The sequence below is a fragment of the Dromiciops gliroides genome, chromosome 4 (assembly GCF_019393635.1).
Source record: "Dromiciops gliroides isolate mDroGli1 chromosome 4, mDroGli1.pri, whole genome shotgun sequence".
In the NCBI taxonomy this organism is placed as follows: domain Eukaryota; kingdom Metazoa; phylum Chordata; class Mammalia; order Microbiotheria; family Microbiotheriidae; genus Dromiciops; species Dromiciops gliroides.
Genome location: NC_057864.1, coordinates 58,233,406 through 58,261,282, shown reverse-complemented (window position 1 = coordinate 58,261,282; position 27,877 = coordinate 58,233,406). Strand labels below are relative to the sequence as shown.

The following is a 27,877-nucleotide window of genomic DNA, read 5'->3' as shown; positions in this document are numbered from 1 at the left end:
GTGGCATAATTCTAGGTTTCTATGTTCTGTCAGTTGGAGGACCATGCACAGATGGGTTTTACATGTTATTAAATTGGTTCTTTTTTTTTTCTTGACATTTATGAAAACCAAATTTTGATGCTTTCTTTACTGACATAGTAAATAGGCCTCTGCTAATAATTGAGTCACTTGTCATCCTGAGGGGTTCTTTTATTTTGGACTGAATGTTTCATATTTGACTTGAGGTTTATAGCTGTTCTCCTAGGCCCCTTGATTGCTGAATCAAATATTGACATGAGTATTTTATTTCCTCTTACATCCAGAAATCCCATTCAAGCCACATGGAAATAGTATCACTCCTTCCATAAAAAGTAACTAAACTGTGTTATTTATGGCTGTCCCAGAACCACCAGGACTGGATGAAATGTAAAGTGAAGTAGAATGTGCCAATATCCAGAAGAGGGGACAACAAAACTTAAAAAGTGAAATAAAACCACCACAGTCTTCGTTTTTATTATCAAATTTTATTGTTGGGGTTAATTTCTACCTACCTTCTATTTCACCTATCTCTGATTCTGAGTCCAGGAAAACAAATATATGCTACAGTCATTATAAGTAATAGTTCTGTAAAAGTGTTGGGGCTTTGAGGCATAGATCATAATTAAATCAGTGGAAGAACATGTGAGCCCCGGAAAACCCTGACATTAGAACTGTTACTCTAGAAGAATTCTATGGTATGATGCACCCCGTCAGATGCTGATGAGAGGCAGTGTGGTGTAGAGAGCTGGCCGATGCCGGCTGCGTGACCCTGGGCAAGTCACTTCTCAGTGCTCTAGGCAACTCTCCGAGATCTGCACTGGCAAAGGGAGCTGCCCTGTGGACAATTCCCTGCACTAGGGAAATCACGGGTTTGGAACAACCACCACCAAAAGATGCCGACGAAGAAATGGAAGGGATTGTTCACAGAATGAAACAAGTGCCGATTAATTCACTGCCCAGCTTTACCAGTGGAAAAAAAAATTAGCTAACCTCTAACCCATGATCCTGAAATTTAGGTCACAAAATTCTTGAACCTTCCAGTACAAGATAACCTCTCAATTACAGATGATTTAGGATAACAAAAAAGGGGTAAGGGACAAGACTAGCTAAGATCAGAGGGGACATGTGGAAGAGATTGGAACTTGAAACTAGTTCCAGTAGCAGAGTTAAGAGAGGAAATGTAGATAGAGTCTAGGGGAGAGAAGCACTTCTGCAAAAATGCAGTTCAAAGGAAGAGAATGAAATTTAGTCATGTCATTTATCCTGCAGAAAGAAGTTAGACTGAATTGGATCCACCATTTGCCTGGTGGAAAAATAAGTGAAAAAGGCATTCGAAAGGTTATGTCCCTGCAGAGAACCTGAGTCCCTGGTCAGAAATAGGGATTTTTAGGAAGGCAAGAGCGGTTTACTAGCAGTGGAAAAGTGAGCTGAGAAAACAGCAAGAAAAAGGTAACTGGTATTTAGATACACTGATTTGGTATTGAATTAGCGTTTCTAATTGTAGCTTTGTCCATGAGCTTTTCTGTTATACTGGTGAGGTCTAGGCAGCTTTGAACAAAAGCTTTCCTACCGCACCTTGACTGAATGGGAATGAAAATCTCTAAAAATTGTCACAATAAAATGTCCGTACCTCTTTTTTGCAGAGGTGGAGTTGTTACACTGACGTTCCCAAATGGCAGTGGCCAAAGGTCCAAGTCCCCTCACTGCCCTTGTGAAGATAAAACTTTTATTAAAAAAATTAGCCAGATGAGTAAGAGAAATAAATGGACTTTGTACCATATACAGTAGATAATTTATGGGAATTATCAACGGCAGCCTTTGTATTAACTGCTGCCTTAGCTTTAAATATAATGGGGAAAATACCCCCATCAATGTCTGAGACTAGAAGTCTAGCTGCCTGCTAATTTGGGAGGGTAAATAAGTACAGAATACTCTATTGTCCTATATCTTCCATCCTAACCTAGTTTAACTGCCTATAGGAGCATTTTATCCGCCGGCACCAGTCCAGGATGTCTGTCTTTATCTTGCCATTAACAGTATCTGGTTTTTCCAGTAAGAGAAGAAAACATAAAGAAGGAATCCTAAGTGATACTACATGCAGCTACAGAACTGCCTCCCCACTTATGACTTATGTGGGATGGCGTTAGGGAGCATTCCCAAAGGCGGAACAAAACAAATAATATTGACGCTTTCCCCACAGAAAGGACAGTGGTAGGGCTTGTCTCCTATGTGATGTTTCTGGTGATGCACAAATGGGCTTTTCTCCATGAAATGCCTGCCACCCATGATATTTACAGACTGCTTCTGGTGGGCACACGAAATAATCTTCAAGACAGTGCCACGGACAGAACAGAAGCTCAGTTTTTCTTTTCCACATCCAATCTCTCATGAAAATGTCTCTCCTGAGGGGAAGGGCTCTGTGTTCTTGGGAAGGGATGCACCCGTGGCTCATCTTACCCAGGCTTCTCTGATCAACTTGGCATTTTCCTGATGTTTCCTGTGCATCTGCTTCCCTGGAAGCTTCCTGAGGATTTTCTTCCTCAGTTGTTTCCATTCACAGTTCCACTTGCTGGAATAAAGAGAGAATCCAAGCATAAATCAGTCCTTGGTTTTAGAAGAAAAGAAACTGCAGATCAAAGTTCTTCATGATTTATTTTTCTTAAAAAATCATGGTTAGACCTTCAAAATGGTGCTGTAGGAAAAGGTAAAATTCTTCCACATCTTAACATCTTCTCTCTTTTGCCCCTTTCCCCCTCCACTGTTTTCTTAAACTCAAAGAAAAGAATGGCAGATGTGATGAGAAATGACAGTAGTCTTAGGTGAAAGCTCATGAATCACACCTGACAAAGATGTTTTGCACCGTGATTCTCTGGTATGTCCAACTATAAATCATGATTGAGAAAGGATGGATGCTGTCCATCAGCCAGATAGAGACCAAGTCTAGTAGGCAAAGACAGTTTCAGCAATGTTCTGTACCTATCTCAGAAAATTCATTATGACCAATGCAACTAAAGGAAGGTGAAAAGGAAAAGGAAAGAAGCCCTGTTCATTAAGTTCAGAGTCTGACAATCCTAGGAACCCAATTCTCCAGGGCACAGGGGGGGACAAAGATGACAGCAAGACAGACTGAAGTTATAGGACCAGCAGTATGGTACACACTCAGACACATAACACAAGAACAGAGTTTCAAATAGTTTTTAAGATGAGCCATGATATTATTCCCTGGAACCATTAAGGTTGTAGGAATCACTTACCCTAATCATCTCTTTATTGGTTCACTGACAAAATCTGAACCAATCTGGGTAAATGAGTTACTGTTCCAGAATTTAAAGTGAGGGGGGAAAAGGGTGGGGAGAGTTTTTCTGTATTTAATATGGAGATACCAAGGATAGGTATTCCTAATGTTTGAAGAGGTTTAAGAATCAATATTATTTCAAATATTAGTATTGTTTAATCTCACTGAAAAGTGGGATTGTCCTTGACTTCAGTGCTTTTAGAAGAACTATAAGGGGGGACAAGTACACGATAATACGTAATGAGATTGTATTTCTGTCAGTATAATTCTCTGGGGCCATGCTCCTATTTCAAGAGGTAAAAAGAATCACTGTCTCCCCCTTCTGGGGTAGTCTCTCCATTTCCTTTAAAGTTGGTATCTATCAGGCATCTCAGTTCTTCCTCATTCACATATTTCTCAACCTCTACCTATAGCTGCCCTAGTCAGGAAGAAAAATACCTTAAAAAACTGCAACTTTCAAGCTTAAAAAGTTATTTCACATAGTTTTTGGCTGTAACTTATTTTGTTTTTGCTGTCTGTTCAGATATATCTATGCACTAACTACAGGAAATAACCTGCCATTCACTACCTGCTCCTTATGTACATTACTGTGGTGATTAACAAAATGATTTTTAAAAACACCTTAGAGAACAGCAAGTGGATTAGTTATTTAGTAAGCTCTCAAGGAGCAAAGACCCTGTTTTATTTAAATTTTCTGTATCCCTGAGGGACTTACATAGTGCCATGCACACAGGAGATCCATAATCCACGATTACTGAATTGGATTCCCAAGTGGGGCTGCAGTAATTCATAGGTAAAAGACCCCTAGTACGGGGAAAACAAGCCAAGTCAATTCAGTCATTAAAACATAGATTTCATTTTCATTGAGGTCAGAGTAAATTTTGACTATCTGCCAATGTATGGCCAAGCCAATGAAAGTTTGTGGTACTTTTAACAAATACATCAAAGAACATAAACTTATCACAGCTTCTCAGGTTCTATTATAAGGGAGAGTGGAAAAAATTGGCTTACAGACTTTATTCCATTAAGACTTTTGGTTTTAACTAAGTAACATTCTCTGATGTTTTTAGCCAATACTCTTTATTTCACTGTAACTTCTGTTTTGGTAGCTTACTCAATTGTTCATTTTGGTTATAAAAGCCCTCCTGGATCATGAAATAAAATATTTATCAAGCAGTCAATCCCCACATGAAGGAGAAAATGTCCTTAGCCTACCATCTACCCACTGAAGATCACAAGGGGAATGGAAATTTGTAAAATATGAACATATCAGCTAAGAAAGGCACTGTTCATTTATGTATCACCTTAACTTTTGCGTCAGTTGCTCTCAGTCATGCTGTTAGCTTCACCTTCTCTTGGGGGATCACCTCCTCCCGACAAGTCACCCTCTAATTCCCACAGGACGTCTGCATCATCCATGCTGCTGGAGACGTGGCACTTTTTGAATCCCTGGACAATGGAATCACTTGAGATGCTGTTCCACGCAACCATGACCCACTCTAGAAACAAGCCAAGGGGAGGCTTCTTGGCATTCCCAGTTGGGCTGAGCGCAAGATTGCCAGCGAGGAGCCACTCTGAGTACTGGGAACGCACACTGTCATTCAGAGGTTTATAGACTACCACATCCAGCACTTGTAGCTGAGAAGTCAAGCCTCCCGGGATGATGACCATGTCTGTATCCATGGTTTCCATGGAGTTTTTAACAGAATCAGTAGCATGACCTCGATAGCCATTTAGGATCAGCATCCCCCGCTGCCTCGGCACTGCTCCAGTCCTACGTTTCCACACCACCTCCAACCAGTCCTGCATCAAGTCCTCCGTCATCCATCCATACCGATGGCAGCGAATTTCCATCCCACTGGGGAACTTTCCGGGGGGGATATAAGTTCCCCTTAGAATGATATACGGAGGCAGTTTTCTTCCATCAGCCAAGACACCAAGCATTGCTGTGATTTTCAGTTTTTCCCTGCCTGGGGTCTTCACCAAAACTGGCTTTTCCCCTTGGTTGTCAACAGTCACTCGAGATGGTACCTCCAAACAAATCGGAGTCTCATCAGCATTCCCCATCTGCCCCACCATGTAATCGTGTGTTTTTCGAAGAGCCAGAATGCTACGCTGATAAGTGATGAGTTTCTCTGTCAGGTCCTCAGGCAGATGCTGGGGCACAGGTACCTTATGCCTCAAAGAGAGGTCATACCTCCTCATCATCCTACGACACCATCCTAAGCTTGCTTTGAATCCCTTTTCAGGAATATTCATTTCCTGGGCAATTTCTAAGGCTTTGAGTTGCATTGCCTCTCTTGTGATGGGGTCTCCTTTGGCCTGCCTCTGCCTCACATACTCGGCTACCCGCTGGTCCACCAGCGCAAACCTTCCATTCTTGGGGCCTCGAAAAGCGCGTCGCATCGCGTGGGCATTCTGCAGTTGCATCTTCACTTTCCGCCAGTCACGGACATTTTTCTCCAACACCCCAAACTGCTTGGCAGCCTGGCAGTTGTTAGTACTTTCTGCGTAATCCACAACCATTAACTTGAAGCCTGCATCATAGCTCCGGCGGATCCCCCTACTCAGCTGAAACTTACTTGCTATGTCATCTATCCCCAGCTCATACCCTGGGAAACCCATGGCCATGAAGAATGGGTACCCTTCACTCCACTCAGACATTTCTGGGATGTCTTGGGGCAGATGGAAAGCAAAGTTTTCAAGATGCTGTGGTTGGGGGAAATGAGGAGCGATGCTCAATGGGGGGGTCCACTCTGGATGCTTTAGATCAGATTCTTCATTCCCTAGGAGATAATAGGGGAATTAAAAACTATTAGTCTACATGTAAATTTCTGTTTTATACCCCGGTTTTCTAAAAGTACCATGATCATAAGTTCAGTCGGAAATCTGAATTTTTGTGCCAGATGGGCCAAAGCTGTTACTAACTTCTCTTTGGATGAAAAAGAAAATAGCCTGAATGTTACATCCTCATTTTGGGCATAATTTCTTGACATTCCCTTAAGCACATTTGAAAGGTGACCTGGTGACCAATGCCGTGGAAATCTTGTGAGCATAAGCCACAGAGCAAACCTGAAATGAGACGTTTCTTTAATGTCTTGCAGCTCCAATGAAACACGTGAATGAAATCTTAAAGCTATTATTTCTACGAACAGTAGAACCGCCTTATAAAATGCATTACTACACATATTAAGGTACTGCCACTGCTCAGAGCATGTCATAGAATCCGTCATTAAACCTTAGAGCACCTTTAGTCTAAACCCATTTTACAGACAGATAAGGGAACTCAGGCTTAGAAAGGTGGAGTAGCTATGCCCAATGGCAACGAATCTTAGCCAATATTTTTATCATAATTTTGAGGGATTTGCCAACCATTCACTCCCTACCTTCTCCCCTCCTCAGAAAAAAAAAAGGCATTTTTTTGCACAAGCTTTTGTCCCTTCCTTTGCTTAGGTCCAAAAGCAAGAACTTCTACTGGGCTAAAACAACTAGCGATCCCATCCCATTTGGTTGTCTGGGGACAATAACTAGGCATCTCTTGTGATCACCACTCTGTCCTAAGAATTAAGTCTTTGGCTAGGGACTTATCACTCTCATAACTCAGGAAGGAAGGAGAAGCGGTCTAAATAACTCAATGCTTTTTGTTCTCAATATGTCATCATTAAATACAAGGGGAAATAACACTCATTAAAATAGTGTTTTATAACAATTTTTCCCTTATTAACCCCCCTAGACAGAGCTCAGATATGTATTCTGTAAGATCACATTCTTTTTGGCACTTAAGGGCACCATTTCTCAACAATACCTGAGTATTCCAAAATTCCTACATTTAATGCAAAATTACCTATAGGGTAATTGAGTAGTATGAACTGAATCTAGGTGACTCCTTCAGGGGAGTCATTACTCACACTAAGCAGGACCTAAATTCTGAATATAATGGTCGAGTATGATTAGGAGTTATTTTAAGCCCTGTTTCCTATCCATAGAGAGCCAGTAACGTTATTCTGTTTGTTATAATGGCAGTAGCCATGATATTCTATTCAAATAACCTTTCCATGACAATCTACTGGTTTTTTGGACGTGTGTATGCCAATGTGTAATATGTCTGTTTGTTGAGTCCACTCTCTTGAATGTAACTAAAAAGGAAATCGGTGTCTTACAATCTTAGGAAGCTCATTTTATCCTTCTTGGTTTGCCCCAAACAAGGCAAAACAAAAAACAAACCTTTCCCTCATATCTGGTACCATTTGTTGATGAGTATCATATCATTGTGCCCAATCCTGGCATCTGAATTACAATGATTCAGCAGTATACATTCCTCCAATGTCAGTTGTGAACTGATTTACTCTCTCACCTGTGATGGCGCCTCCCTGGAGTTTCCATCCCTCAGAGTTCTGAGGGTAAGGAACCCAAGGGCTTTCCTCTACTTCCAACTGAGAGATCACGTCTGGTTTAGGAAATGGGAATTCTGTTCATAGGGAATAAAACAGGAAAGAATGGGTCACAATTGTGGAACACTGTCAAAGGAACTCATGATGTAATTAAAGCCCAGCATCCCAGCAATACAAGCCTCTTCCCCTTCACTGCTAGCCCATGCAGGGATGGAATGGGAAACAACATGGCTTAATCTAGTGAAGGGGAGGAAAGTTCAGGGTTTCCTTGAAGGAAAAGTTCATTGAGAAATGGATGCACTTTCCAGTCAAGAATTGAAAGATCTCTGCCAGCCAGGGCAAGAGTTAATGATATTACTAGGAAAAGGAAAGATAGCAACTGGGTTTAGCAAACAGATGAATAATACCATTGATAATACTTCACGTTTATCAAATAAATGCCTTATGGTTTATTACAAAACAAAACAAAACAAAAAACTTTCCTTCTGGTAATCCTGTGAAGTAAGCAGAGTGAGCATTATTCAGATTTTACAGATGAGGAAACTGAGGCTCAGAACTTAAAAGTAATTTGCCCGAGGTCACAAGAGTACTAAATATCAGAACTTAATCCAGATCTTTGGTCACAGGATCCAAATACACTAAGGTACCTCTTTAAAGAGATAATTTTCATTTGTTTATTTCTTTTTTGGTCTGAATATATGGCTTTATTTGGTATAGTGAAATTCCACTGAGAAAACTCCCTTTACCAATAATGCAGCTCAGTAACTGAACTATTCTTCAACTTAAGGTCTGGGAGAGTTGCCAAGGGACAGTGAGTAGTTAAGGGGCCAGAAGTCCAGGAGGTAATCTGTGTCAGACTGGAGACTATTACTCTATCTACTCCACAGTCTGCTGACAATCTTACCTCTACTAGTAACATCAGCTGTAAAGCACTTCTTTATCTCATTTAATCCTTACAACAATCCTGTGAAAAGTGTGTGTGTGTGTGTGTGTGTGTGTGTGTGTGTGTGTAGGAGTGCTTTTTGTAAGCAGAGGAAATTTTTTATTTGATATATTTAGTTGGCAAGTTAGGAAATAATTCCAAATAAATCAATCCATGGATGGTTGATCCAAAATACATTAATAATGGAAGCCAAGGATACTTTGGGGTATAACCCAAGCCTTGAAGTTAACATCATAGATTATGTACTGCCAACAGCTGATGTCACTGAGAGATAGATTATGGGACCAGAAGCACCATGGGTCTGATTCAATGTTCCACTTCTTATATTCTCTGCAAGGAAGATGCCCAGAGTTCAAACACCAAAGCACCGAGGTGAGACTAAGAGCTATGTGGCACTCTCTAAACACCAAAATTTAAACAAGAAATTAAATAAGAAGTGTTGAGGGGAGAGATTCTGAGTTTTGGCAAGAGCTATCTTGACAACTAGAAATGAGAGACATAGATAAAATCCTCAAGACATAGTCATTCTAGGAGACAAAAAAAAAAAAAGCAAATCTTTACCCAGGGACAGTACGGTTTCATAATTCATTTTCATGACCTCTCGGTAGAGTGCCTTTTGTTGCTCAGTTAAAACTTCCCATTCCTCATCAGAGAAATATATGGCCACCTCATCAAACAGGGCTGGTACCTGAAAAAAATGAATATCCCTCACTCAACACCTAAAAGACAATGAGGTAGGATCACTGAATTGGAATGGATCTTAGATATCACAGAATCATGAAATGTTGGAGCTGGAAGCGATCTTGGGAATTATCTAGTTCGAACCTCTCATTTTACAAAATGAATTATCCAAAATTGCAGAGCTAGTCAGGGGGGGCAGGGCCAGGACTAAAACTCCAATCTCCTCCATCCCAGTCCTGTTATTAGACACCTTGTTGTCCAACCCCTCTCCCCTCACTCCCCATTTTCCAACTGGACAATATAAACACGTATTTAGCATATACTATGTGAAGAACACTGTGTTAGGAACTGATAAAGAAAAAAAAAAGTCTACATAAAATAAAAGTTCCTCTCCTGAAGAGCTTAAGGTCTAGTAGAGGAATACCATTACTACGGACAGCTGTAATGCAGAATATTAAGTAAAGGTACACTAACCTGTAAAAAAAAGCTATGTGCAATCCCCAAACTCAGCATTCCGCTTCCCATCTTTATTTACCCATATAGTTCTTCATACTCATTAAAGAATTCCTTCCTCCTTCTGACCTTATCTTCATTATTTCAACTCATGTGTAATATCTCCTCTGTGAAGTCTCCCATTCTTCTTCCACCCCTGTTATCAAGAATCTGTCCCAGCTTCAACTTACATTGTACTTTTTTGTACAGTTCATATACCCTGAGTAGAGCTCTTAATGAAGACTTTCCTTACATACAGTAGATGCTCAAAAAATGTGTGTTGAATCGAAAACAAACAAAAACCAAAACAAGCTATGTGATATCTAAGTCAGTATAGACTGGGAGAATCAAACTAGGATTCTGGGAGCAAGCTGAGCTTTAAAGAATGGGAGGATCTGATCAGAAGAGGAAGAACATTGCAGGAAACCCCCCCACCCCCCCCCACACACACATTTTCTTGTGAAAATGAGTATGAACCTCTATCGGATGCTTGCTATCTTGAGGTGGGGGAAGGGGTGCAAGAAAAGTTTGCAACTCAAAATCTTATAAAAAAATGAATGTTGAAAATTGTGTTTACATGTAATTGGAAAAAATATTATTTCCCACCACCACCAAAGAAAGTGAATATGAAGTCACTGTTTAGGGGGGGCATTCCAGTTTGGCTGGAACCGAGCTCATGAGGAGTCTAATCAATTCAGTTCAACTCAATTGGCATTTACTAGGAATTTAGAACCTAGGATGTGCAAGACATCATGTGGTGGTACTGTGGAAACCAAAAGAAAAAAATGTAACTGTCCCTTTCTCTGTAATTACAACGTGAGGTGAGGCTGGAAGGGTAAAATGCCAACACTATTTGAAAGGAATTCCTTCCCTTACCCTTCAGAAGTCCTTAGCCGGTAGTCCGTAAACTTTGTCTTAAACGTATATTTATTTTGTTAACTGTTCCTTTGTTATCCTATGTATTTTATGTTACGTGTTTAAAGCATTATTTTGAAAGCAGCTCCCAGGGTTCATAAGACTGCCTGTCAGAGGGGTCCAGACCACAGAAAAGGTGCTTTTGCTCATTAGAACGTTTCACAGGATTTGATTCGATCCAATCACCATCCATTGGGCACTTAGAGAGTGGCACTTTGTTAATGGCTGATGAAAAATACTGAAAAATAATATAATTCCTGCCACCAAGAAGTTTATAGTCTATTGTGAAAAATATGGCAGGAACATAAACAAGTAGGCCTAATACAAAGCAGAGTGTGATGGAAGCAAGAGATACAGAGTGCTCTAAGGAAAGGTGGGAAGGAAGAGAAGGCTCACTTAGGCAAAGGAGAAAGGGACATAGGAAGGAAAATAGATTTTACAGAGGTTGCAGCAAGGAGACAGGCATGGGAAATGGCTTCTGGAGGCAGGAAATGGGTGGTGATGGGGTAGAAGTGGAGAATAGATAGCAGTCCGGTTTGGTTGAAATCTGACTGCAGAGGACCCAACATTCCAAGCTAAGGTGTTTTTACTTTATTCTATAGGCAACTGGGAGTTAAGGTTTGGGAGCAAGGGAGTGATCTGATCAATCAAGGCATTTATTTTGCACCAACTCTGAGCTAAGAATTGTGTTAGGCACAAAGTATACAAAGGCAAAAATGAAATAATGTCTGCCCTCAAGGAGTTTCCTTTCTATTGTATACATATAGGCATACATAATGTTATGGGCCCAGAGCACCCCAGAAGTTCTCTGGGGTACATCAAAGAACCTTCTCCTTGAGAAACTAAACCAGAGGACAGACATACCTAAAGAGATAAGTGGAAACATATCTAACTGAGCTAGCTTCGGATTCCCACCCTTCATTCCAGTCTCCTTCACCCCTGGGGAAATAAATTTGGGTGTGGCTGCTGCCTTAGTGTCCAGAGGAGAGAGATGGCTTGAGAGATCTGCAGCCACCCCTCACCAGCCACCTCCTCCAGCCTCCTCCAGCCACCACCAGTGGGGGATGGTCCTCCCTCACTAAGGGAACTTTCCACAGTCAGATGATCACCCCCATCAGTCCTCTATAAAAGTATCTACCTGTCTCCTGCTCGAAGAGATTGGTATCTCAAAGCCATGCTCTGTGCCATGCCTTTCTCCCTATGAGAAGTCCAAGGATTTCTCTTGTGGTTTCCCTTCCCTTCCCTTGCCCCTAAATAAAATACTATCTTAATCTAATTGCTTTTGTGTGCAAAAGAGTATAATTCTTGGGGCAGCTAGGTGGTGCAAGTGAATAGAGCACTGGCCCTGGAGTCAGGAGTACCTGAGTTCAAATCTGGCCTCAGACACTTGACACTTACTAGCTGTGTGACCCTGGGCAAGTCACTTAATCCCAATTGCCTCACTAAAAAAAAGAAAAAGAAAAAGAGAGTGTAATTCTTTAAAGAGGAATTCCTAAGGACCCCTAACCCCTATCCCTACCCCAAACCCCTTTCCCAAACCCCCTAACCCATTCTCAATAATATATACATAATATATACACAAAATCAATATACAGTTGTTTAATCGAACTTGCACATGAAGGTAGTCTTTGAAGGGCAGACTAGCAAGAGGAGACTGGATGGAGGGAAAGAAACTAGTCAAGAACCCTCAGTCACCTGGGTGGGGGGTTAGCAGAGGGGAGTCCAAAGAGAGATGTTGTGGAGACAGAACCAACAAGACTTGGTTGTGATTAGATGTCATAGATGCCAAGGGGTGGGGATGGGGGGTGGGGGGGAAGAGCTGAAGAATGAATTCAAGGTTTCAAGCCTGGCTGACTCAGAGGTGATAATTCAAGTCCACAAGCATTTATTAAGTCCTACTATGTGTCAGGCACCGTCCTCATTGCTGGGGACACACAGAAAGGCTTAAGAAAATGAAAACCAGTCTCTGTTCTCAAAGAGCTCAAAGTCTAATGAGGAAAACAACATGAAAAATAATAGTGTACAGAGAACATACACAGAATAATCTCAGAGGGAAGGCACAAAGATTAAGGAGGTCTGGGAAAGGGCTCTTGTACACAGTGGGGCTTTGGCTAAGATGCGAAGGAAGCCAGGAAATAGATATGAAGAAGGAGAGAATTCCCAGGCAAGGGACAGCCAGTGAAAATGCCCAGAGCTGGGAGACGGGGTGTCACTGGATCTCAAAGTATGTGGAGGGGATTAAGGAATAAAAAGAAGGAAAGGTAGAAAGGGGCCAGGTTTCCAAGGGTATGAGCTAAAATAGGAAAGGTGAATGGAGGGACAAGTTTTGGGGGAAGATGACCAGTTCACTTTTTTTTTTTTTTTTTGTGAGGCATTTGGGGTTGTGACTTGCCCAGGGTCACACAGCTAGTAAGTGTCAAGTGTCTGAGGCCGGATTTGAACTCAGGTCCTCCTGACTCCAGGGCCAGTGTTCTGTCCACTGTGCCACCTAGCTGCCCCCAGTTCACTTTTGAATAAGTTGAATTTGACATGTTAGGGAAGCAGCCAGGTGGAGAAGTCAACCAGGCACTGAGAGATGTGGGTAAGAGATGGGACCTGGATAGATATACACAGGACCAAAGGTGTAAAGCTGGAAAGGGCTTACAAAACTATCTAGTCTGATCTCATTTAAAGAAGGCCTGCAGAGATTATATGACTCGACCAAGGTCACACAATTAGTGAACACAGGTGTATGATTCGGTCATCTACATAGAGAGAATCACTGAACCCACAGAAGCATAAATCACCAAGGAAGAAAATAAAGAGTTCCTTCCTTGTCTGCCTTTAAATCCCAACTAAAATCCCACCTTCTACAGGAAGCCTTCCCCAACCTTGTGCTTTCCCTTGGTTAATTATTTCCTATTTAGCCTGTACATACATACATATATGCATGCATACATTTACATGTTGTAAATATCCTTAGATTGTAAACTCCCTGAGGGAAGGAACTTTCTTTTGGCTCTTTTTGTATCCTCAGCACTTAACATGATGCCTGGCACACAGTAGGCACTAAATAAATGCTGACTGATTGAAAAGGACCTTGGGCAGATCTATGGGAGACACTTGGAACCAGGGAATCAACTAGAACCAGGACAAGAAAGTCAGGACTGCTCTAAAAGGTAAGAAAGGTACTAGAACTGAACACTGTCATGTTATCTCCTTCAAGAAAAGAGAGAAGTAAGTGGTTAGTGGTATGAAATGTTGGGCAAGAAAGGTAAGGACTGGATATGACAATGTAGGAATTATTGGCTTAGCAGTTTCAGTGGAAATTAGATAGTAAGGTAGTAGAAGCTGTTAACTGTAAAAAAACAAAACAAAAACAAAACCCTTTTTCTAGGGATCCCAGAAGACTTAAATACAGCTCCATGCTTTTATAGATGGAGAAACTGAGGCCCAGTGAAGTTAAGCAAACTTGCAGAAGTTGACAGGTGACTAGGGAAAGGCATTTCAATGGGGGGGGTGGAAGAATCTTATTGTAAGGGCTCAAAGGGAAAGTGGGGAGTGACAATACAGCAGAACACATTGAGCCTTGGGCAGGGCAGAGACTAAGGGTAGGCAAAGTAGGCAGCTGCGTAGGGGGCACTGGCAAAGGGGCACTTCTTAATGCTATTCATGAATGCCAGGAAAATCCCCTCTCCATGGCTCCTAGGTATTTATTTTGTGATAAGCCAAGTCATGTGTTACAGGGAAGGCTCAAATTGCACTTGGGGGTGGATTTTCAGACCTTACCTAGGGCCTATGGATACCTTGTCTGGCTCTTTCCTAGGGAACCAACCCCTCAGTGGTCCCATCTCCCTTCCAGAAAAGGAAAGCCATAAAATGCAGCTGAAGATAGGTTTTATGAGAATACTTCTGACAAGATTGCCCAATTCAACATTGGCCTTCCAGCTCACAGACTCCAGAGGAAGACAGCCACTCTGCCTGCAGGCAGATTTGGTTTGCAAATAGGACAGGCTGGCTCCATCTCAGGATTGGAAAGCCCCGTGGTTTTCAGGACAGAGAATTTCTCTTTTTTTCCAAGAGAAAAACAGAGAAGCCATAAAGTCAACCCTGCAAAGTATAAGTAGGAACCCAGAAATCTCCTCTCCCTCCAAGCTTTAAACTGGGTTTTTTTTCCTACTTTCTGGAGGAAAAAAAAAATCAGAGGAGGAGGGGAAAGAGGAAGAAGTTTCTGCATATGTTTAATATCCAAGTCAAATTGGTGGATTTGTTTAAAAAAAGCAAACCAGCTTCCTTCCATTTGCATGGGAGAAAGCCCCAAGGAAATTCTCCTAAACCCAAACTAAGCTTCCCGCTTCCCTCCACACTTTCTAACTTCTCCACCTTCTCAGGGCACTTGAATGGAAAGTCATTTTTAAAACAGCAATCCAGAGCAGCCAACTCTCCAGCTCACAACTCCACCCCATTCTTGGTTATGAATCACCTCATAACTAAAATATGTACTTTCTTCTGCTGATTTTTTTTTTCCTCCTGGACTCCTACTGGATCACAGAAAGTTGGAAAAGTTAAAGAACTGCGAGACGACTTGTCCCCTTCTCTTTTCTAATATCACAATCACCTTAGTAATAGCCTTCACCTCTAGCCTGAACTACTGAAAGCTTCTTAATTGAACTCCCTACAACCAGTCTCTGAATGAATCCCCCTTCCCACCCCCCAAAAAAAATCCTTTATCCACATAAGCTGCTAAACAATGTGCTAAAGCATAGTTCAAGTCATGTCCCTCCCCATCTCAAGAAACTTCAATGACTCCCCATCTCCCCCTAGGATTAAGTACAAAACTCTTCCCCTTAGGCATTTAAAGAATGCATCTGGTCTCCAGATTCATCGGACTGCTCCCCCTCACGTACTCTACACCAGGCTGACAAGAGTCTGCTCCCTGCTTCCCCTACGTGACATTCCAAAGACTCTTGAGTCTTTGTACAGGCTGTCTCTCCATGCCTGGAATTCTCTCCCTCCTCACTTCAACCTCTAGGAATCCCTAGCATCCTTCAATGCTTAGCTCAAATATCATCTTGTTCAGGAGCCTTTTCCTGATGCCAGGCACCCATCACTATGTATTTAGTGTGTGTATCCTTTCATTATTGGTGAACATTTTCCCCATCTCCACCTAGCAGCTATATGTAAACTCCCAGAGGGCTGAGACTAATTAACTTTTCTATTTGTATTCCCAGCAATTAGCACAGTACTCTGGTACATAGTAGGCACTTGTTGACAGATTGATTATCTAATCCAATTGCTTCATTTTACAGGTGACAAAACAGAGGCCCATAACATGAAAATGATTTGCTAAATTATAGTGCATTCGGGCCTTGAATTCAAATAGGTCTTCAGGCTTCATACCAACAGTTCTTTCTACTATGCTCCTTATCTTTGCTTCCAAAACTTACCCTTCTTGCTAACTTCCTTACTACTGTTGAGGCCACCAGCACCCTCCAAGGTCCTCAGGCTCACAACCTAGGAGTTATCCTGGACTGCTCGACAGCTCTAACTGCGCCCTCCCCAATATCCAAGCTGATGCCAAGTCCTTTTGATTTCACTTCTGTACCATCTCTTGTCAATTTCACACCTTTACCATCTTTTGTCAATTTCACCCTCTTCCCCCTTTCAACATCTCTTGTCAATTTCACATCCCCACCATCTCTTTTCAATTCTAGATCTTCTATCAACTCTTGTCAATTTCACATCCTCACCGTCTTTTGGCTATTTCATCTTGGCAACATCTCTTGAACAATGCCTCTTCTCTCTGACACTGCCACCTCACTGGTGCAGGCTTTTATCTCCTCACATCTGGACTACTTCAGTAGCCTACTTGGGGAGGGGGGGCAATACACCTGCCTCAATACCCTCCCCACTCCAATCCATTCAGCTACCGAAGTGATTTTCCTAAAGTACAAATCTGATCATGTCCACCCTGCCCCCCTCAATAAACTCCAGTGGTTCTCTAACACCTCTAGGATCAAATATAAAATCCTATTTGACTTTCAAAGGCCTCCCCACCTCTCACCTCCTTAGTTTTCTTACACTGTGATCCAGTGATATAGTCCTCTAGGCTGTTTCTTATACAAGACATTTCATATCCTGACTCTGGGAATTTTCTTTGGCTGTCTATCTCCCCTCTCCCACCCCCAATCATTGGATGCTCTCCCTCAGCATCATCTCTGCCTCCCGCTTGAAATCTCATCAAAAATCCCACCTTCTATATAAAGCCCTTAAATCTATTGCCTTCCCTCTGATTACCTCTAATTTATCACATTTATAGTTATAGATAGATATAGATATAAAACTTAGACACAATCATTTGAAAGTTGTCTCTCCCATTAGATTGTGAGCTCCTGGAGAGCAGGGACTGTCTTCTGCTTTTCTTTGTATCCCCAGCACTTAGCACTCAGCTTGGCACACACTAGGCACTTAATAAACTCATACTAACCATATCATGTTGAAAATCTCATTATGTGTCTGGGCACAAGTTAAGGTGGTGAAATACATGGCCATTATTAATGACGAATTCATGCCCAGGCAGAAATATGGAAAGGCCTATCTGAATTAATGCACAATGTAAAAAACAAACCGAAACTCCAAATGATATGTATACACCGACCAGAGTGCCGTAAAATGTTATGCTGGTACAGTCAAGTCTTCCTTTGATGCCTTATCGTGTTGTAGAGGTGACCTTGGGTTATTCAAGTGGAATGCAAGCTCTGGCATGATACTAAACTTGAAAGGATTCAAGTACAGGCCTGAACAGCACTGTGTCTGTTGTTAAGACAAACAGCCAAGCTAAGGGCTGCCATTCATTACCAGGTGGCTGACCAGTTAAGGATATTGTTTTTCCCTACCACAGCAGCTCATCCAGTTCAATCCAATCCCATCTAGTAAACAGGTGCTTAATAAATAAAGCATTTATTGATAAATGTTTAAAGGATAGAAACAAGTAGTCTTCTAGGGAAGAAGCTCAAGCTATTTATAACCACATAAAAAATGCTCCAAGGTACAAATAATTAGAGAAATGCAGATCACACAAACTATGAAGTTGTACCTCACACCCATCAAAATGACGAATGTTGGAGGGGCTGTGGGAAAACAGGCATACTGATGTGCTGTTGGGGGAGCTGTGAATTGGCCCATCTATTCTGGAAAGCGATTTAGAACTATGTCCCAGAAGTTACTAAACTGAAAATGAGGATCTCTCTTTAACCCAGAGATATCACTAGTAGGCCTGACCTCCAAAGAGATCAAAGAAAGAGAAAAAGGATGAATACATGCAAAAACACTTATAGCAGCTCTCTTTGTGGCGGCAAGGGAAACTTAGAGGGGAGCCTGTCAATTGTGGAATGGCCGAACAATTTATGGTCTATGCATTTAATGATGGAATATTGTGCTGTAATAATAATGACAATAAAAACAGTTAATATTTTTATAGCACCTGCTATGTGCCAGGCACTGTGCTAAGAACTTTACAAATATTATCTCAATTAATCCTCACCACAATGCTAGGACATAGGTACTATTCACATCAACCCTATTTTACAGATGAGGAAATGAAAACAAACAGAAGTGACTTGTCCAAGGTCACATATCTAGAAGTGTCTGAGGCCAAATTTGAATTCAGGTCTTCCAGACCCACCTATGCAACCTGGTTGCGCATTAATGCAAGAAACAAAGAAGGGCATACTTTCAGAGAAACCTGGGAAGACATATATGAACTGATGCAGAAGTGAGCCAAACCAGGAGAATAATTTATACTAAAATGGCAGTTAAAAACTACAGTTGACTTGGAAAAATTCAAGAACTCTGATCAATGCAAGGAATCACTAGAGGATGATTCTAGAGGATGGCGGATGAAGAATCCTACCCGCCTCCTGGCAGAGATGAGACACACATTTTTGGATATGGCCAATATGGGAATTTGTTTTGCTTGGCTATGTGCATGTATTATAAGTGTTATGCACACCTCTTTTTTTTTTTTTGAGGTGGGAGAATGGGAGGGAAAGAAAACATGCTTGTTGATCAAAAAAAATTTTAAAGTAAAGCATTTATTAAGAACCTACCGGGCGGCTAGGTGGCACAGTGGATAGAGCACCGGCCCTGGAGTCAGGAGTACCTGAGTTCAGATCTGGCCTCAGACACTTAATACTAGCTGTGTGACCCTGGGCAAGTCACTTAACCCCAATTGCCTCACTAAAAAAAACAAAACAAACCTACTATGCTCCCAGATGGCATTACGCTATGTATTGGGAGAAAAAGAAAACAAAATGAAAAATAGTCTTTGTGGGGCAGCTAGGTGGCACAATGGATAGAGCACTGGCCCTGGAGCCAGGAGGACCTGAGTTCAAGTCGGGCCTCAGACACTTGACAACTTACTGGCTGTGTGATCCTTGGCAAATCACTTAACCCCAACTGCCTCACCAAAAAAAAAAAAAAGTCCTTGCTATGAAGGAAGGCACTTATATTTTGCTAGACTGTATCTCATACCAACTGACTCCCAAGGTATGTAAAGGGCCGAAATCTATACTGATGAGGGTAAGGTGGTCTAAGAAGCTCTGTGTATGGAGTTAAGAGTATTTGGGTAATAATTCTGGCTCAATCACTTTCCTTTCCATGTGTCCTTAAAAAGGCTACTTCTCCATCCTGGATTCATTTTATTCATCAGAGAAATAAATTGGGCTGGATAAATGACCTTTAAGATGGATCCCTTTTCTTTCTTAATCGATTATCCTGTATTGGGAGGAGTACCTCCCATGAAAACAATAGCACAGATTCTTAAAATATTAAAGAACATGGGGCATGGAGGTGACCCAGTGGATAGCGCAATAGCCCTGGAGTCAGGATGACCTGAGGCCAAACCTGACCTTAGACAGTTACTAGCTCTGCGACTCTGAGCAAGTCATTGAACCCGGAATGCCTCAAAAAAAAAATTAAATTAAAATACAAACATAAAGATTAAATAAGGTGGCCCTTTTGCTCTGTCCATGTTGAATGTTTATTATTTTATTTTTCTGAACTTGTGATTTTACTGGTCTAGGGAATTTCAGCTTTCTATCTTTCTTGGCCATTTAAAATCTTGGAGTCTTGGGGCACCTAGGTGGTGCAGTGGATAAAACACCAGCCCTGGATTCAGGAGTACCTGAGTTCAAATCCAGTCTCAGACACTTGACACTAGCTGTGTGACCCTGGGCAAGTCACTTAACCCCCATTGCCCTGCCCCCCCCATCTTGGAATCTTGCCTGAGGCACTGAAAGGTTAACTATGTGTCACCAGCATGAACCTGAGATCCTTTGTAGAAGCTCTCTACTCACACAAACTTGATTTAAAAATTGCAAACTTGATTCAAATCACACTTTGAAAAAAAAATTTAGACTGTAAATCCTCTAAATTTTGAAATATTTACAAATGCTTTGCTTTTAAATCACATTCCTACTTTAAAGAAATATTTTTGCATTATCTTAAATGTACACACATAAATTTCCAAAGACCGAAACAAGTACTCAATGACTTTTGTAATGACTCAGCCAGTGAAAATTAACCAGTACCACCCATCTCTCCCCTCCCAAAGTCTCCCCCCCCAAAAAAAAAGGACTCTTCTGCTTCCTTGACCTCAGTTTAATTCACTTCTGATTCTCCTACCCCTACCTTTGAATCAATACTTAATAACTGTCTTCCTTACTGAAGCTCCTTTCTCTTCTGTAATTGAGTTCTAATAGACATTTCTGCCTGTGGTGAAACTGAATCTTTGTGGCTGGGAGCTAAGAGATATCTATGTGTTCTTAGTGACTGGGCAGTGTAAGAATAAATGGAATTCTAGGTGGAAAAAAAAAACATTAACAAAAACTTAAAAAAAAACCACTATTAACAAAACCTCCCTCCTCTTCTTCCCCAGCCCCTTTGTACATTGCCATTTGGTGCTTTTTTCTTTTCCTTCCTGAGTTGTCTTATTGCCTCCTCCCTCACATAGGAAGTTCTAATTGTTTATTGCCTGGCCCATCTGTGGTCCTGAGGCCAGGGCCTGAAGTCAATGGGTAGGCATCCTTAAAAGGCGCTGTCAACACCTAGAACAGCTACACAACACACAGAGTGATGGAAAGATTTAAACCCAGGCCTAGTGTAGGGGTCAGGGGATCATAGATGCAGAGCTGCAAGTGGCCTCAGGGGCCTTTTAGTTCAACCCCCATCCCCCCAAATCAATAAACATTTCTATACAAAAAGAGGCAAAAGATAGTCCTTAACCTCAAGGAGCTTACAATCTAATGGAGATTCAGAATCTGAGATGCAAAAAAGTGTAAGGTCATACAAATAGTAAGCGGCAGAGGGCAGTAGCTTACACAAGGACCAGGTGCTTAATAATTGTTGGACTGACTGAAACTGAACACACTGAAGATGTGATGAATCCTGGAGGCTGGTACAGTTGTCAACTGTTCCCTTTCTTTTGACAACAGATCTGAGGATCTTAAAACAATTCACATGATGTTCAAAAGGCAGATAGTTCGGCAGCTCAGAAACTAATTCCAAAGCAATATTCCCTTTAAGCTGCATAAGTCTGCAGGCTAGACATGACCTCCAATGTCGTTTATCTGTGTAGCTGAAGGTAAAAAAAGGCCAGCGCTATACCAATTTTGAAGTCACAGAAATTTCTTTAGATCCTGGGTTTCCCCCGTTTTTGGCTCATTTCAGATACAGTATATAGATGCTGTCTGTCTTTCTCCCTGCCTCCTCCCAAAAAGCTTATCTATAATCATTTTTAAATTGTCCGATTTCTAATCAATAAATTAACTCTTAGCATGTTAAGCCTTTTCTCTACCTTACATCTGTATAGTCTTTTATTTTATTTTTTAATTTTCAAAAATAATTAATCTTTTGTTTTTATATCCCTTACAACCTATCTCTCCCAACTCCATCTCTCACACAGAGGGCCAATCCTTATAACAAAGAAAGAAAGAAAATGGTTCAGCTAAACTTACAAATGGAAAAATCCTATATGCACTTTTACCCACCCACAGTCCATCTCTGCCAAGAAGGGTAAGGCAGGTCCCTTCTCATCTCTTCTTTGGGGCCATCCTAGTGGTCTACTGCTGGCCTGTGCCACTAGTTTCCTTCCACCAACCCCCCCTCCCCTTTTCTTTCTGGGTCCAGTTCCTATAACTTGTATTTTTTCCATTACTCCAAGACTTCTAGAGGCTGGGAACCTAAAGTACTTTCTCACTGTTTACTTGCACCTCTTCTCTCTTCCCTGTTCACCCCAATTTCACAGAACCACAGACTTAAGTTAGAAGGGAACTCAGCAGCCATTTAGACCAATTTATACCTGAAAAAATGCAAGTCCTCCACAACAAACCAGACAAAATTGGTCCTTCATGCCTTGTTTTTGAAGACCTCTAATGTAGCTGCCTGACAGCTAATGTCTGTCCACACCTTGCACCATTCTGTCCTCTGGAGTGAAACTGAACCAGTCTTCTACATGATAGCCCTTTAGCTATTTGAACACAGTGAACAAGTCCTTCCCTGCCCTAAGCCTTTCACAGGACCTTCAGCATCAACTCACTTGAGGCACCATCTTGGATGTGTTCCTTTGGACACTCAACCTTTCTGATGCTCCTTCTTAAAATGCAATGCCCTGAACTTAACACAATATTGCAGATGTGTCTGGACCAGGGCATACACAATTCATATGGTAAAACCACCAGCTCCTTACAGCTTAGCTTTTGGGGCGCCACACCATGCTATTGACTCATGCTAACCTTTTGGTTCCCTAAAGTGCCCATATCTTTTTTTCGGTTGACCTTATTGCCTGCAGTAAAGTTGTCTATCCCCAAAGTGTGAGTATACTTTTAAACTTTAATGGGGGGCAGCTAGGTGGCACAGTGGATAGAGCACTGGTCCTGGATTCAGGAGGACCTGAGTTCAAATCTGGACTCAGACACTTTACACTTACTAGCTGTGTGACCCTAGGCAAGTCACTTAACCCCAATTGCCTCACCTCAAAAAAACAAAAAAACTTTAATGGGGTTTTATTATTTAAATGTGTCAGGCCCCCCAAAGAATTTATTTGCATATTTGCATTTTGGCAGGGGCCTTTAATGCTTATACCTAAATAATGATAATTTAAGCTATAATGGCTTAAAATCACACCAAGACTTTTAACACCCTGTATTTCTGCAGCTGATTTTTCAGAACTCATATGTAAGAGTCCACATTTATCTCTAGTACATTTTTTCCTCTTAGATTTGGACCAATATTCATTCTACGTTGTTAAGCTTCTCTTTTTGTACCCTGACTCTATTATCCAACATGTTAGTCATTCCCCAGTTTTGTGTCATCTGCAAAACCATTAAGCATGACATCTGCCCCTGTATTCAAATCACTGATTTTTAAAAAAATGTTGAAAAGCATAGAACCAAGCAGAGATGATCTGTTTTCTGGCCCTTTGGGATCAGTCCTTCTTGGTGAAGGTCTAGGGTAAGAGAACAGATAGATTTCCTGCTTAGGGATCCCTATGCTAGAAGGGAGGATGGAGAGGTTAAGGCAGAAAGGTCAAGGTAGGCAAAGGATATTTCAGACAAACATTATTGGGTGCACGGAGGAAGAGAAAGAACAAAGACTACTGGGGATATGAATACTGGATCTGTGCTTTTAAATCTAAGTTTCAGGGGGGCAGAAAGAGCAAGTACATCAACCCTATGTGAGTGTGTGTGTGTTGGGGGGGGGCAGTTAAACTGAAATTCACATGGAACCAAAGAAAACAATGACATTGTTGCTGATTCTGGATACTAAGGAACACAAGAAAGCTGTAAAAACTTTAACTATGTAAACAATAATATCAATTATGGTCACTTAAATGAACCGTACCATTTGTTCCTGATTTTCAAGGCACAAAACAATGACAACATTAACTCACTCAATATATGCCACATGAACTTTAAGTTTTATTTGATTCTAACATACCGGGCTCAGTTTTCATCATCTCTTGCTTAGGTGGGATGTTTATATACTCAGGGCTTTTAAAATTAAGTGAGAACTGAACAGTGCCTTTTGGTACATAGCAGAGAAATTGTTTGATGCATACCACAGAGATGCCCCACCATGCCCCTCTCCCAATCTGGATCAGTTTGAAGTGCCTCTCTTCTGTTCAGTCAATGAAAAACAGGTGTTCCAAAGAGCCAGCCATAATAGGAACTGGAATGGATGCCTCTCTAACCTCCCTATTCATCCTAAACATTAGATTTTGGAGAAAAGACACCACGTATTAGGGCCTTAAAGTCTACTAAAGAGAAATTTAATTAAACTGAGAATCATAAAAGGTAGAAATAGCAGAAATATGGTGGATTTAAAAATCTCTCTGGCTTCCCTTCTCCTCTCCCATCTCAGGTTTGCTCCTCCCTGCCCCCATGCCCCCTTCTCCAGGAACATTCATGTTGTTCTCTGGCTGCCCAGAATCATATAGAATCATAGATTTAAAGCAGGAAGGGAGCTCAGAAGTTATCTAGTCCAACTCCCTCATTTTCCACTTGAGGAAACCGAGGCTGGCAAGTTTCTCTGCTCCATTGATCAAGTCTCTCCACACCATTCCAACACATTACACCTATATCTTCCCAGTCCTTATCTGCACCATCTTTTTTTCTTTGGCCCCAACCCCTCAGGTCTGCTAACTAGCAAATGAATACAAATCAAGGTGTTAATAGGGTTTTATGATTTAAATGTCTCAGCCTTCCAAATCATCTATTTGTATTTTGACAGCAACCTTTGGTGCTTTTGCCCAACTAAGGAGGAATAATTTTAGTCACTCATTAGGAATTATTGCTTTAGGCAGGTGTGGGGGGATACCAGCTGGTACCCTTTAAATCATCTCATACCTCTTACTCATCATGCCTGTACTATCTATATATAGTGTTTGCACACTTGGTCCTCTTTTGGCCCACTTAGAGAAAGGTGAATGAATGAACTTTGGGGAGAGGGTATCCCAACTTAAAACAATAACCTAGTGACCTAGCTATTTACATAGCTTATAATGGACTGTTTGCTGCCAGCCAAGTGCTAAGGGACACCGATACTTTTTACTAGATGATGAGCAATTCTAGATATAAACCCCTTAGGTCTTGTCTCTACATCACTCAGAGGGCTTAAGACAAGGGAGGAGTTTAGTTGTTGAATGAATGAATGCATGAATGGCTATCTCACATCAAGTCACAAAGACGTGATCACAAAAATGACCATTCAACAAATGTGCTGGGGATGTGACAGCTATAACACAGGATGTTTTGACAAAGGTCAAGGGAACTGTGGGAACCACTTTGTCACAGATGTAGGTTTCCCTGCTCAACAGTAAGAAAATAACTTCTATAGGGATAGATTGAGGACTCTCCTAAAGGATGTGGATATGTCATACAAATAGAATACATAATATAATGGACACAGAAATCCCAAAGAACTGATGAAGTCCCAATCACAAACAGAGCAAACATTTTGTTGGAGGGAAGAGTCTCCACAACTACAGGGCTGTAAAAAACTGTAACACTGTTGCTTTCAGAATGACAAGGGAAGCAAATATGATGGGAAAATCCCAATACTTTTTTTTTGGGGGGGGTGGAGGGGGATGGGGGAGAAATACATGTGTACCAGACTATAAATATAATTGATTAACTGTTAAAATGAGTGATTTTCAAACCAAATCTAATCCCCATAGCTAAAGGCCCCCATAGTCTTATTACTCACCCAGCCACCTTCTGCACAGATTCTCACTCTCTGCAAATCCATGGATCCATCCTCTATTTCCTTGGTCTGAATTTCTTCTTCTTCTTCCTCTTCTTTCAGGGGAAATGGGAGGGGGAAGGTGGCGGACTCCATGTCTAGGAAGAAGATTCATTTCAGAAAGATCTAGGGCTGTGCTCAATTTCAGCATGAGCTGTCCACCAGAGGGAATTCCATTCTGTGGCCTGGGACAGGAGGGGTGATTCAATAGTACACCAACTCCTGCACTCCAGATAGCGAAGCTTCAAGCGAGATCAAAGGACTCAGAGTGGGAAGGCCCTTAAGAGGCTATCCTAATCCAAGCCCCATGATATTACTGATGAAGAAACTGAGGCTCAGACAAATTCAATGGCTTGTCAATGGTTACATAATTGTTTAGTTTCGGATTCAAACTCAGGTCTTCTGGTTCCCAATCACGAGCTTTTAAGAGGAACCAGGCTCTGGAGGGGGAGGGGCTTAGAATACCAGGAAGCTGGTATTCTGAATACCAACCAGGTGTGACACTCAACTCCATGGGGAGAACAGAGAGAGGATGTAGCTCACAGGCTCACAGACTGGAGTGGGAAGTCACCTTAGATCTCCCTTGTCCAAACGCGTTTTTCAGGTGAGGACACTGAGGCTCAGAAAGTTGAAATATCTTGCCCAAGGTTATACAAGTTAGTAAGTGGCAGAATAAGGGATTCCAACCTAGGTCCCCTGCCATCAAGTCTAGCTTTCTTCTTACCATACCATGGGTTATCATACCACAATTAACTCATTTTAGTGGGGGTTGTGGCTAGTAAATCTGCTCTCCCCTAAGCCAGACTTCACAACTGTGCAGGCAAAGTGGAGAGACATAGGAGGTAGTATCCCAAAAGTTTTAGTTGGAGGCAGCTAGGTGGCGCAGTGAACAAAGCACCCACCCTGGATTCAGGAGGACCCGAGTTCAAATCCAGTCTCAGACACTTAACACTAGCTGTGTGACCCTGGGCAAGTCACTTAACCCCCATTGCCCTGCAAAAAAAAAAATCTTGGTGTAATTCTGGGATATCCTCTATGTCCTTCCACTTTCACTGGTCAGCTTTGGCGGGGAGTTCAAAAGTCTCAAGTCAGTTGTATACACAAAGACTTCGGAGACACCCGGTATCTATGCCTTAAGGGGCACATACTCTTTTAAAAGCTTCAGCTCAAGTGTTGGATTCCTAGATTCCTTTAGGAAGCTGGCCCATAATTAGCACAGGACTCAAAGTGAGGAAGACCTAAGTTCAAATCCTGCCTCAGACATGCTGGGCAGGCCCGTTGCCCTCCCTCAGCCTCAGTTTCCCCATCTTTAAGATGAGGATAACAGGGTGAGGGCCAGTATAAAATGAGGTTAATATAGGTACAGTGTTCCACCAAGCTTAAAGTGCTATGTAAAGGTTAGCTGCAATTATTATTGAATGGGCAAAGGGGGTGTCCAGGAGGGGGTAAGAAGTCAACTTATTCTTGGGGCTGTTTAAAAGAAATAGAAGGAAATCCAAGCCAGTGCAGCAGGGCCAGAGGATGGATGGCTAGACGGATGGATGGGTGATGGTGGGGGTGGCCGGGGCAACACAAGGAGCCTCTCCCGGCTTCCGGGGCCCACCCGACCGCTCTTACCGCGCCCCGGCCGCCGCGGCTGCCCGCTCGGAGCTCTCCAGCCATCTTGTCCCCTTCCTTCCCACTCCTCGGGCCGAGGCCCCGGGCCGGGCTCCCCCATGGTCCCCCTTCCCCGCCGGCCTCCTCCCTGTGCTCATGCCCCGACCTCCGCCTTCAATGCACCTGCGACCCAGGGGCGGCGGCTGCGGCTGCGGGCGAGTAGGGCCGCAACAAAGGCGGTGGCTTCTGCTGCGGCCCTGAGCAGCTGCAACATCGGCGCCCCCCCTCTCCCCTCCCCCCCAGCCTAGCCTAGCCCAGCCCAGCCCCCGCCCCTTCCCCCCCCTCCCCTCCAAGTAGCCGGGGTTGGGGGGTAGAGAGGGGGGCCGGGGCTAGCCCCGAGTTGGGGGAGGAGGAGGAGGAGCCGGAGCCCTTGGTGCACGCCCCTCCCTGCCCGGAGCTGTCCGCTCCGCCCGGGGGCCGCGCACAGCCCGCTCACACTCACCGCAAGACGCAGGACGCGGGGTACAGGAAGCAGGGCGCGGGGCTCCGAGCGCAGGACGGGACAGCTCGCACGGGGCGGGGGCGGGCGCTTGGAGGGGGCGGCGTGAGTGAGAGTGGGTGTCTGGAGAGGTGGGGGCGAAGCCCGGAGAGTCAGGGTACCATCCTCCTCTCCTTCCGTCGGTCCTTTCGATCCTCTCCCTCTTAGCCGTCCTCACGTCCCCTCCGGGAGAGAGGGAGGGACACGTGGTGGAAAGGAGGGAGGGTCCG

The 27,877-nt window shown here is 42.6% G+C and overlaps 1 protein-coding gene across 2 annotated transcripts; it reads right to left on the bottom strand.

Moving 5' to 3' along the window:
* Nucleotides 1-487: 487 nt before the first annotated feature.
* On the bottom strand, nucleotides 488-27,877 carry POGK (pogo transposable element derived with KRAB domain). Of its 2 annotated transcripts, none has more exons than XM_044002394.1 (6): nucleotides 27,612-27,877; nucleotides 25,478-25,611; nucleotides 9,209-9,335; nucleotides 7,668-7,781; nucleotides 4,618-6,099; nucleotides 488-2,587 (listed from the first exon to the last, which is right to left on the bottom strand). In XM_044002394.1, the coding sequence occupies exons 2-5, from the start codon at nucleotides 25,607-25,609 to the stop codon at nucleotides 4,631-4,633; spliced, it is 1,842 nt and encodes a 613-aa protein (XP_043858329.1). In that variant the 5' UTR covers nucleotides 25,610-25,611; nucleotides 27,612-27,877; the 3' UTR covers nucleotides 488-2,587; nucleotides 4,618-4,630. The 2 variants fall into 2 exon arrangements, with proteins under 2 accessions (XP_043858329.1, XP_043858328.1); XM_044002393.1 differs by lacking the exon at nucleotides 27,612-27,877 and adding an exon at nucleotides 27,131-27,375.

Bases quoted from the DNA above. Each gene is read 5' to 3' on its own strand.
- POGK (XM_044002393.1), bottom strand. From the start codon at position 27,230: ATGGGGGAGCCCGGCCCGGGGCCTCGGCCCGAGGAGTGGGAAGGAAGG. The intron at 9,336-25,477 runs GTGAGTAATAAG...CATTTTTTTCAG, and splicing joins TCTGTGCAGAAGGTGGCTGG to GTACCAGCCCTGTTTGATGA. The intron at 7,782-9,208 runs GTAAAGATTTGC...CCCTATGAACAG, and splicing joins TGAAACCGTACTGTCCCTGG to AATTCCCATTTCCTAAACCA.